We start from the raw sequence: 12,979 nt of genomic DNA, 5'->3' as shown, positions 1-12,979 counted from the left end.
CTTGGTAGCTTCTGAGCCATCAGCCAAAGAGAATCGATCCAGCATTTGACTGATGAACTTTCCCCTGGCAGTGTTCTGCCTTAACAGAGTGTTTCTAGTGAAAGATGCATCTGTCTTTAACGACCTAACCGATAAGTGGTTAGAAATCATCTTTAGAACTCTATTCCTGCTGGTGGGCCCTGCCATTTACCCCATCCTGGCTGACTTTATTTTGCTAAACCATGGCTGACTGGACAAAATCCTTTAAAAGTTATCTCTTAAGGTATCTCTTAACTGCTGTAGCTTTATATTTTATATGTGACGGTCTGTCCTGTAGCTTCCTGACTTATCTCTTGCATAGGTCTCCTGTAAATGCACATGTGTAGGGCACTTTAGTTTGATCTGTATGGCCCTCAAGAGACAGAGTCTCTTCGGATCAACTCTTGATACTGTTATCAAGGATTCTACTGGTGGCTAAAGCACCCATCTTCCTCTGCGGAAGAAGCTTAAAGAAGAACTATGGGGTTAAGTCTTTTCCCCATAGTTCTCCTTAGGGTAACGGGAGGACACAAACTAGCGTCCTCCCGTCACCCTAGGCTCGGTATACTGAGACGCCACAGCTGAAGCGGATCCCGACAATTGTGCCGGGATCCGCCCAGCTGCGTGACTGACAGCTGGCTCTGCTATCTAAAGGCAGAGCCAGCTGTACCCGCCCCCTCCCCCGTCCGATCCGCCAGTCAGCACTTGCGTATCGGAGCGGGGATTGGGGAATCCAGCCCCTCCCCTGTCACGGCTGAGAGCCGTGACAGGATCGAGAGGTGAGCGAACGCCGGTATGTGTTCGCTCACCTCCCGATCTACTGAGCCGACCTGTGACAGTCTCATTGTCACAGGTCGGCTAGAACTATGAGGTGAGTGAAAAGCACTCACCTCATAGTTTATTTGTCCCCTTTTTTTTTTTTTTTTCCTCCAGTCCTGCACCCTGCATGTTAAAACCCCCTAAGCTTGGTTCCCTGTCTACACGCAAGGTCTCTCACTCTGCCAAATCCTCAGACAGGCTTTTTTTGACATGAAGGTGCATCCCCACTTTTTAAGGTGCATCTAAACACAAAAAAAGTAATTTAATGAAGTCCAGATGTAGTGGATACATTAGTTTTTGGGTTTTTTTGCAGAATGTTTCCCTTTTATTTTCACCATTTGATCCTGCCATGAACACACATCCTGTCCTTCTAGTAACACACTCCTTTCCTGATGTCAGCTTCTGGTGAAAGGGCTTTCAGGTGGATCTTTGAGCTGCAGGCAGTCCCCAATGGTTGTTTTCTTGGGCCTCTTAGTTTTTGTTTGCTGTATTACACACCCCTCAGTTGGACTGCTTACGGACTCCGCAAAAGTGAAAGATTTCCTGCCTGGCTTCCTGATTGGTCAAGAACCTGGACAATCTGGAAGCCAGGTGGCGAGTCATTACCCGCCCTCAGCCTCCTGATTGGCCAGAAAGCCGGCTCCATGCTTCCTCGTCACCTGGTGGCGAAGGAGCAATGGAGCCGGCTTCACGAGTAGCCAGGAAGCCAAGGGGTGAGTCATTACATGCCGCCTGGCTACTCAGGAAACTGGGCGGCGAGTCATTACATGCCAGCCGGGTTCCTGGCTAATCGGGAAGCTGGGCAGCGAGTCATTACACGCCGCCTGGCTTCCTTAATGGGACTTCCGGTATCGGTATTCAGTTTTGGCGAGTACCGGAAAAAATATCGGTACTCCGTACACTATACGGAAAAACTGGTAGTGGTGCATCCCTAGTAATTACCATGATATGTTATTAGGAAGTTATATTTTGTGCCGCCAAGGATCACAAAACAGGAGTTAGATTCCAGACCAAAATTTACATATTTGTTTACAAACTATTAGCTGACGATCCCATAGCACATTTTTCAAATCTGTAGTATGCAAGACTGAGCTAAAAATAAAATCTACACATAGAATGTCTCCTTTGTCTTACCACAGTCTTTGACACACTCGCAGGAAGACCACCTGTGTGGAGGGGATCTTATTGAATGTTTAGTCCACACACCCTTATCCTCCAGCTAGATAACAAACAATAGGTTGCAGAAGCTTCTCCAAAAATCAGCATAATTTTACAAATACAATACAAAATCAAGTAGAAAACATATGCTCCGTGAGGATCTCCTCCTCCTCTTCCTCCTCCTCCTCTTCCTCCTCCTCCTCTTTCTTTAGTTACTGGATATAAGGTGTGCATCCATTGCCTAAATACATTGTGCTGGGATGTGTCCCTCTTTCTCAACTCAAAAGTTAGGCTGTAGGAGCAAGTGACATTTTATTCTAAACTAACCTTTAACATCTGCATGCAGGCCATGTGGCTTCACCTTCCACATTCCTAATCTGAGCCACTTCATATACTCAAGAGAGCATCATTCCTGATCTCCTCCTCCTCTTCCTCCTCCTCTTCCTCCTCCTCTTCCTCCTCCTCTTCCTCCTCCTCTTCCTCCTGAACGCCCAGATCCTTCTCCTTTATTGACCACTCCAGTTGTACTCCGTCTAGAACCCTGGTTCTCGACTGGTGGGTCGTGACCCAAAAGTGGGTCACGCGACCTTGTTCAGTGGTCGCCGCATGCCTTCCACTTTTCTAGGTAAGAGGCTCCTCTGCCTCCTCCTAGCGCAGCACAGTCACTACTCCTGCCAAGCAGCCATTCAAAATATGCTGCCCAGCACCGAGTGTCAGCTTGGGTTGGGGCTATGGCCGCGAGGGAGCTTCACCCATGCATGCATTGCTTACAGCTCCCTCATGTGTCCTGTAGGTGGTGCCTGGACCAGAGTGACATCACATTATGGCTCCCAGCACCTCTATGGTCACGCATGGGAGCTGTACAAGCAATGCACATATGAATGGAGCTTCATTACAGCATAGCAGCCCACAATGGACCCCAGGCTGAGGATCCACTCCAGTTCTGGTAAGGCAGGGAGACTGGTTGGACCTTAAAAAAAAAAAAAAAATTAGTTTGGAGTGTGTGTGTGAGTCATATTCTATTGGGCGGCTGGATTATAACTCACTAATGGGAATGAATGGAACCACAGTGCATGCACTAAGAAGATGAGTTAGTAGGGACATATTCACTAGAAGGGCTGTGCAGGAAGGTAAGTTTTCAGCATAGGCTGAGAAGCTCACAGTGTGCAACTTTTAGTATGAGAGGCGTCTGTACAACTGTGCAAGACTGAAGGTAATACTATAGTTCAGTTTCAAGTATGCCAGTAAAAATTCTTAGTAATCTGCACAGGTCAGGTTATGATTTCATCCCCAGCTTTATCTTCATAGATGTTTGTGAGCAACTTTTATCATGAAAATAAGTTTGCAGTAATAGCGCTGGAGAACCACATGGTGCCTTCAGGATATCAGAGAAGCATCATTTGTTAATTCATTCATTTTCTTATAATCTAGTACAATCTTTTTATTTTAGTATGCATTAAAACCGGCAATCCTAAAATTCTCCCCCCAGTTCAGGTGTCGACTCTTAATACTGCCAGGTTCTGCATTAACTGATTGCAAGCTGTATACCTTGATTATAGAGAAGTGTTATTCTATAGGGACTTGTCCTCCAGCTGGTCCAGGCATTGACCACCACCACCTCTATCCATTAGGTAGAGGCAGGTTTTTTCCTCACCCTGTGCATTACCGGCTAAGCCCACTTCACTTGATTACTTCCTGACTCCCGGTGGGACATTTAGATTATGAGGATTTCATGTCAGGACCTGGTTTATTTTTTCCTGTTGTGTTTTTTTCCTCCTGTAAACATAAAATGATGAATAATGTCCTTTATATAGTATAAAAGTCACTGCTTACACTGAAGCCTCAGAGCCTGATTATATTTAGCTGTGTATGGAAGAAATACAATGTAACATTTAAGACATTTAAGCCTGTTATTATGGTTGGATAAGATCTGCTTGTGCCTGTTCCTGTACTGAGGGAAATGCTGCTATCACTCATTTCTACTCCTGAAAATATTAGTTGCCTGGCTAGTTTGCTGATCTGACAGCTTCAACACTTCGACCTAGAACAAGGCTGCAGACTGGGACTTCTAACTTTACTGGCTGTATGCTTGTTTCTGAATAATGTTTTAGAAAATGTTGAGGCCAAAGACTTTAGTGTGGCAGCCTTCATATTTGTGTGTGTTGCTTGAGTATTTGTGTACAGTAAAATCCACATTTCTTACATATGTACACACTGTATAGAATATAAACTGTGGACACGAGTAACTGATCTCATTTACTATCATTGTGTGCATTCAAATGATAGTTTTACCAATTTATAAGACAAATTCCATGTAGCCTCCATTATAGACATATTCATTTTTTTTATGAAGCATTAGACTTTCTTAGCCATAAATTCAAGTATTTGTACAGGTGACTCATATCTGTGCATACGACTGATGTAAATGTGCAACTATGTAAAACGCTGCATAAATTGTCTGCGCTATATAAATACCTGTAATAAAAAATAATATACACGTGTAGGTGTTCACACATTGGCTCATATATATATAATTTCGGAAAACTGTCTAAAAGCATGTGGATTTGCTAGAACATTGCTCACGTACATGACCCGCATGAGAGGTAAAAAAAAAAAACATCGGAAGGTGCTCCCTCCATTCACTCATAAAGGATCAGATAGATAGAGCAGAGAAGGAATAAGGCAGATTAGGTGCCCCTGGGAAGGTATTAGCTTTATGACCCGATTGCTTCAATGTACTGGCATGCCCCATCAGACACCAACTACCTACAAATAAGTCTTCCCTGTGTGCACTTCTTGTACAAATTTCTCTATTCTCCTGGGTTACTGCAGTAGCATGGAGGTTGTAGCTGGGCCCCCATGGCATCGACCGGCTCTAGACTCCTGCTTAGGTTGCCTTGTGGATAATGCAACTTGGAGGTGTTTCCAATCTCTGTTCGCTGGTAGCCATATCAGAGACATTAGAGCGCAAGAAAGTTTTTCAATGCTAGTCATGGGAAGTGTCTTCTAAGGACAGACATGCTATAAAGTACATGTGAAAAATACTAAATATAAAATATTGCAGCAAAATATTAAATGGTCATTTTACCCAAAACTGATATTTTAGCTTTTGAAGATGCTAAAAACACGAGGTGCACAAAATGACCTTATTTTAGAACAGATTGCGTGTAGTTACATGCCAGATATTTGATAATGAATTCTATCTTTTGACAGGTGTTCTGGCCATCCTCATTCCTCGCTTGGACATTGTTATCTCACTGGTGGGATCTGTAAGTAGCAGTGCTCTGGCTCTCATAATCCCACCTCTTCTAGAGATCCTCACGTATTACTCTGAAGGTCTCAGCCGCTGGACCATAGCCAAGGACATTTTCATCAGCCTGGTGGGCTTTCTGGGATTTTTATTTGGAACCTACGTGACCTTGTGGGAGCTGGTAGCACCAGAATCTCATCCAGATCATGTTAATGCCACTATGTATTTAGTTCAGTAAACACCAATGTTTCCCCCCATAGATATCTGCAAGTACAGGGGAAAGGCGGAAGCTAAGGGATTGAAATGTTCTCTTTATAAATGTATACTCTTCCACCATCACTGTATAATGAATGTATTTGTATTTATTTTAGCTTCTATCTTTCAGATTTAAAAAAAAAGGTAATGTCTATTTACAACCATTGAATAATAGTTTGACATTTGTTCTTTTTATTGTTTACAAAATAATGGAAATTCTTGAAAATGGTTTATTGAAATTCAGTCCCTAAATTGTTGAGATGTTCAAAATGTAAGAGCCTGTTCACTCTGATATTTTCAGTTTGGGGAAGAAATGTGCCAGTTGGTCCACCTACTGATTTCTAATATTTTTGAGAATTCAGTGGTAAAGCTCTCTACATTGGAGCTCCCAGGTCTACCCACCTGTACCACTCACTGTCCCTGTGTTGTGGAAATTCACCTGTGCAGCAAAACTGCTGAACGTCTAGGTGTGCATTCAGTCATGGACATAGCCTTTCAAGTGATTTTAAATTAAAATCTTTAAGAAAGGACATTCCCCCGAAGCCATAATTACCTCCAAGTTTTCACAAATCTTCTTTAGTTATCTCTTGTAATGCCTTTTAGCTGGCATATGCCAAATCCAGTCACACTTCAGTGTTATGAGCAACTTCTGTTTTGGGAGGATATGTGCCAATATATGAGAGATAGATAGATAGATAGATAGAAAGATAGATATAGCGCCACTCACAGGTCTTGTAGTGGAGATAAGCTGATGGAGTTCAGTTCAACTTTATCATAGACTGAGCTCCATCAAAACGTTGACAATAGAATGCTGATGCTTTGACTTATCTCTGCTAGAAAACCTGTGAGTGCCTCTTAGGGATGAACCGATACCGAGTCCTCGCCCAAATGCTCCGATACCGGAACTTCCAGTATGAGGTAGATTTTCTCTGGCCGGCAGTGCCTTGGGGGAACCAATCAGCATTGAGCCAGCCAAACAGCATGGAGCCGGCTTCCCAGGAAATCAAGAAGCTAGGCTGCAGGTAATGACACGACGCCCGGCTTCCTGATTACCCAGGAAGCCAGCTCCATGCTAGCGGGAGTATCGGTAATCGATAACAAAAAAACGGTATCAGTGCATCCCTAGTGCCTCTGTACCTACTTTTGGATGTGTACGGATATTTTTGTGAATGAGCACACAGACACTTACTTCACGCATAGAGTACATGGATTATATATATATGTATATATATATATATATAATGTGTGTGTGTGTGTATATATTGGGTAGATCATTTGGCAACATAAGTTCTCCATACGAGAGGGAGCAGTGCAAAGTAATGTTATTGGAGTCTTTCTCTACATGCTCAAGTGGACTCTACATTGGATTATACGGAAAATCCACTTGGACAGATGACATAAAATGTTCACCTGAAAAAGCCTGCCGGTTAGGAGATCTCCTGTCAGGGTCATTGAGAGCTGTAAAGACACTGTTGGTGATCATACGCCGTTCTACTCCAGCTCAATTTAAAACTCTCTTTTTGGGTACGGTTAATTCTAAAACCTCTGGGATATTCTGGAATACACTTTGGTGAATGTGTCAGAATTGGGTGCTTTTTAAATCAATTGGGTTTTTTTAATATATTTTTATTTTCAGATTCCTGGTGGATCTGATAGTACCCCAGATAGTATTTTCTTTATTTTCCTTAAGGTTTACATGTTATTTGAATGTCTGGCTTACAAAATAGCAAATGCAAGCTGTTTGCTATAGAAAATAAATCAGTGATTGTAACTGTGTAACTGTGTGAGAATATACATGGTATATGTATAAATATGCTTAAAAAAAAAAAAGGCTGGATGTATAATACGGTAAAAGGGATAGGTGTTAAAGAGCATCTCCAGACGCATATAGAAATATACAACTGATTTACTATATATTTTTTAGCTGCCAAAAGTAAGAACATGTGATCCCCTTCTATACAATGACTGCATCGTCTAAAGGCAGTGACAACATTCTGTGCCACTGCCCGACCTCCTGTTTGCCTATCGTACCACTAATGAAGATCATTGCATTGTTGACTGCTTTTTTGACTCTCTTCCTTCTATAAACCCATTTAAGTGCCAATTGATTTCATTTTTATTTAATGACGCACGTGTTGCTATATTGTTGGGTATCTAATCTCTGGCGCATACGGATTTAGCTAGTATTTCAAGAAATTTTCTTTAAATGAACAAATATTTTTTACAAGTTTATTGGTTTGTATAAATGTGTTTTTTGTAAAAAATACTTAAGTAAAATATTTGAGGAATGTTATCAAAACTGAGTGGTGGCAAAGTTAAGAGGAATTCTAGTGCAGCCTCTAGCTCACATCCTTAGCTAATAATCTCAAAGAATATATCTGCCTAAATGTGTAGATACCAGACACAATGGAAAGCACAACAATGTCAACTTAATTGTCACATGTCAAGTTCTTATATTTGGCTATTTTTGGATGATATTAGGCACTTTTTAACATGAATGAAAGCAGTTAAACCCACTAAAATGTATTTCTGTGAGTTGCTTAAAGCAAAGCGGAGCTTTGTCTATGTAAGGCAAAGCAACAGGTTTGCTTTAATCCGTGTATTCCAACAGCATATACTTTCCCCATCACTCCTTTTAGTATCGGGAACCAGGAAATGCCTGGTATTTTGGGGTATTGAAGCGCGTGTGGTCACATTGGGAGTGTAAACTACACTCTGGCAATTCATGGCTTACATAGGGCTTTCCTTTCAGCAACTGAATGTACTGGTGGGGAGGGCAAAAGGAAAGTAAATATATGCATCTGTGGAGGTCTGCATTAAGGAACCTATTCACGTTTCATGAGTCCATTGCAGTGCGATTTAATAGGCACACCTTGAATGGGCCGCAGACACACAACAATAGACCTGAATCAGACATATACCATTTTTCTTGTAATGCAGAGCACTACAATGCACAGTACTGTGCATTGTGGTATGCTGCAACACAGGTGTATTGCTGCAGTGCTTTGGGTTGCTATTGAAAATAAGTGACCTCAAACGCATATATGGTTTGTTGCCATGCGTTGCAAAAGAATTTGTGTTGCAGCAATGCATAGATGTGATTTAGGCCCTAAAGTGAACTTGTTGCTCAAATCTAAATGCGTAAATATCTTTACAACTGAAAGATTCAGCTACTCAGTGGCAGTTATCTAATTAGCAGCTCATTGATTTCAGTGTGCCAAGTACCAGGGCTGCCATTGATTAAGTAAATCTCCCATTAGTAAAGAGATTTAATTGCCAGTGTAGCCCTGTGTTTACCTTCTAAAGATATGTAATGCTGTCTTCTAATGAATGCAGGCCTGCCTTATAGTAAAATGAAGTAGCTGACCCCATTTTTCTAAATGATATATTATGAGCAATACAGATCTTCACTACCATGGCTCCAACTTGCTGATTGGACAGTGAAAAAATACTGCACAGCACCCATCCCTATGTTCTCCCATGCTGTACACATGCTCTCAGTGTTAAGGTGCCCATACACTTTACAACCCTTGCAAGACTTTTGTCTTGTGAGGGTTGTAAAGTACTTAAAAAAACGTACGATCTGCCCATCTTGGACAGGCAGATCGTACTTGCCATCATCGCAAGCATGCCCCCCTGAGGGGCTGGCTTGCGATGAATGTAATGAGGGGCGGGCTTCCGATGACTGCAAACGGGCAGTGTGCGCGTGCGCACACCGGCCCGTACGGCAGTTGTCGAAAAAGCAGGCCACTAATTCGCAGAGAATCGTACGGTTCCCGGCGGGTTTTCCAGCCTGCTTGTTCGACGGAAGACGTGCGACTGTACAGTAGAAACGGCCGCACGCCTTCCATACACTGCACGATTCTCGTACGATCGCGGGATTTCCCGCGGTTCTCGTACGAGAATCGTACAGTGTATGGGCACCTTAAGATTGGTAGTACTGTGTCATGTACTAGAGCCTGATTGGCTCACAGTGTTGGCTCTCTGTCAGAGCAGAAGGTTATGGAAAATTAAGTTAATATAAGACAAGTGTGGGGTACCCATGCTAGAAGTATTTTAAAACTATGATTCTGAAACTGAATAGAAGAGTGTTTTGGTTTTTTTTATACGCAAAAGCTTACCAATATTTTAAAGGTACACTCCAGATAAAGGTAAACATTTTCATCCACAATGGAAGTAGCCATTTTTATAGGACGACAGGTGCACTTTAAAGTAGACTTCACCAATTTTCTATTCCAGTTGAAGTGTGGAAGGGTTCAGTACCTTTTGAAGGTATTTACTGATATCCATGATCCTGGTAGAGCAGTTAAGCGCCCTCTGTTCCGGAGTGGATTCTCTATTTACTAAAGGAATTTGTGACCTGGAAATGATGTGGGCATGCACTGTTTAATCCCCTACTGAATATCCACAACAGTATATGAAGAATCCACCTCCAAGAGGGGAAACTTTGTGTGTGTGGCTTGTCTGTCACACTGTCACATCTGTACCAAGAATAAAGGTAGAGCCTCCTTGTTTGCTATCAAATCCTGCACCACTACATACAACTTAAACACGAACACAAGTGATACTTAAATGGAATGTAGAGTTTTTCTGGGTTTTTGTTCCAAGATACATACTGTATGTAAAAAAAAAATAAAAAATAATAATCTGGATGTAAGTAATCTTTTTTTTGTGTATGAATACATTAAAAACCTTGTTTCTTTGTATAATTTGTAATTGTATATCTGTGTAGGATCAGACATACTTTTTTACGTGACATGCACAGGTTCCACAGTTTTTTTCCAGCTTTATTACTCCTTCTCAAAGTGCAAATGTAGCAGTCAGTATGCTTATGGAATACAATGCAACTCCCTGTGTGGCCGGATAGCAAGCATATAAAAATGTCATCACAAATGGCGGAAAAACACTGCAGTATAACTCACATGCTTGCTGAATCTACACTGTACTTTTACCTTTTAAATGTCAGCTTGTTTCTTAGCTTTTTGAGCAGCTGCAAATCGCAAATAAGTTTAAAGTTGACCTCCAGGCAGACAGCTAAATACACTTGAAATACATATATGTGATCCGTGTTACTTGACAAAATAGTTATGATTGTAATCAGCCACTTCTGTGATTCACACACCCTTGCCACCCTGCACAGCCAGGAGGGTGATACCACTTTCTCTGGTAACGTACTCACTTCTCTGCCCCCAGTCTGGACCTTGGAGAGAAGCTGCACGCTGGTGAGGTATTTTATGTGGACTTGCCACCTTTAAGCATCTGGTAGACCGACCGTGCAATGCTATAGAGCCTAACCAACATACACTTATGGCCTTTTCTTTCTTACGGTGCTTATACACCTATCCATTTTCGTTCGGAAATCGTTGAACGATAAACGATCAGTTGATGGGACACAAACGATTTTAGTTACTGTACTTCTGGATGAATTTTCTCGATCAGTCAGGCTGCAAAACTTTTTTCGAATTGTGCGAAAATTGATGGATTAGTGGTGTTTCTCGTACAAAAAAAAATATTGCAGCAAGAACACTGCACATGCGCAAAGGAAAACCCGTTCTGTCAATTGACAAAATTCATTGAGTTAGTATTGCTAACAAGTGATTATCAAAATTGACATTGGTCTGTGCTTGATGGGCTATTTCAGCTAGAATCGAAAGAGGGTTCTTAGCAGCAAGGAACATTTCCGATCGAAAACCTATAGATGTATGGCCAGCTTTAGTGTGTGTACTGTTGTGTGGAGGATTACAAGGACAAAGTTGGGTACTTATACCAGGCATTAAAAATTAAAAAACCACAACTGTTTTCAAAAACCTGCTTATATTTATTGATTGGGTATAAATCCAGGCAGGTATAAAGAACAATTTATCTAAGATCTATAACATGAATGTTTATGTACAAAAGCTGAACTCTAAGTGCATAAAAGTCACAAATTAATGCAGCTTTGTATTTATTAATACATCAGTACATTTAACATTTTGAAAGGTACATTTTGCATTAAAAGCTACTTTTGTTATCTTCTAATAAGCTATTCATTTTTATGTTTGGCTGTAATTCTGCTTTAATCTATATAGTATATGTTCTCTCTGCTGGCTGTAGTGGGAGGTGAACATCAGTAATGTAAAATTATAGAAGACATTTTAAATTATTTTCTTAGTATTGCAAAATAAATTGCAGCCTTAGTGCTATTTCATTCATAACTCTTTCCTTTCAATTTATACATCCTTCCCCCCATGTCTAAAGTATTGTCAACCAGCACTACTTGCTCCACAATCAACAAAGCCAACTGCAGTTACCAGGCTGTGGCTCTCACAAGAGCTGCTGTACGTAATCTCTATTTTGATTGTTTCTAAAGCTATCAACGCAACCGTGGATTACCTTCAACATAAATGTAGTCAAATGTATGCACACGCCACACTCAATGAATAATGTTCTTGATTAAATTGCAGAAATGTCTGCTCTGGCTTGAATACTTTCATTGTTGTTGAATCGTTTGAAGAAAGCACATCACTGTTTAATGATGACCCTGGACTTGGTATGATTTATTTGCAATATCTGACGTGGCATAATTACACATGACATAATTACTTACTGAGAACGGGTGAAGGTGTCTCGTTCATCTTTTCAAGTAGCATTTATTTTCAAGCACGTTGTTCATTTCCATGCATATGGTTAAATGAATAGGAGACTGTTCTTCAAAGGGAACTTGTGAGGCTAGAAATATGGAAGCTGCCATTGTTGACTTTTACAGGTGCAGGTTCTGATCCTGGCTTCACTAGCTGGTCAATTTCTCAACATAAGTATACACGCTTTAGACTTCAGCACTTACACTGTTCAGCTCATTAAAATGGTTGCTTTGAGGAATTTTAGGGGAATACAACAAAGCTCTGACTTAGGAATTGGAAGCAGATAGCATATAATAAATGCTGTGGGTTTACGATCTCATAGGGTGTTCAGGAGGACCTGAGAGGCAGGGATGGATTCATAGCACTTTACCTCAGGCCAGAAGTCTTGTGCTGACATCTACTCAATTGGCTAGTTGTAGCATTGTGCTTTCAATGTTAAAAGTCGTAGTGACCTAAAATATGACAATGCCAGATTGCACTGGAAGGAATTTTTCTGACAGTCATGTGAATGGGCTGCTTAACTCATCAAAAAAGGTGCATGCAATCTTTTTTTGTAACACAGAACTTTACAATGCCCAGTAATGAGCTATTGTGCATTGTGGTGTGCTACAGTGCAGGTGTGTAAAGGTGACCATGATCCCTCGATTGTACGATAATCGGCAGGTGTATGGAAGGCATGCGACTGTTTCTACTGTAAGCTGAGGCAGAGACACCGGCACTCCAAATTTGCAAAATACGTCTATTTATTGATGTGCATCGTGGTAAAAAACAACGAACGTTTCAGGGTCACAAAGGATCCCCTTCATCAGGTAAAACATACAGTGTAAGTGCACATAAACACAGCTGATATATAGCCCCA

General features: G+C 41.3%; 1 protein-coding gene across 1 annotated transcript in view; it reads left to right on the top strand.

Moving 5' to 3' along the window:
* The window catches only part of LOC108786319 (proton-coupled amino acid transporter 1-like), a 53,482-nt gene extending 47,989 nt beyond the window's left edge, over positions 1–5,493 (top strand). The window contains exon 12 of the mRNA XM_018555579.1: positions 5,209–5,493. Within this exon, the coding sequence (XP_018411081.1) occupies positions 5,209–5,483 (275 nt within the window). The 3' untranslated portion in view covers positions 5,484–5,493. The remainder of the gene's footprint in view (positions 1–5,208) is intronic.
* Positions 5,494–12,979: the final 7,486 nt, after the last annotated feature.

This window comes from Nanorana parkeri, unplaced genomic scaffold, assembly GCF_000935625.1.
Source record: "Nanorana parkeri isolate BGI_ZX_2015 unplaced genomic scaffold, ASM93562v1 scaffold203, whole genome shotgun sequence".
NCBI classification, from domain to species: domain Eukaryota; kingdom Metazoa; phylum Chordata; class Amphibia; order Anura; family Dicroglossidae; genus Nanorana; species Nanorana parkeri.
Note: the sequence above shows the minus strand (reverse complement) of the source record. Positions and strands in the feature narration are given on the sequence as shown.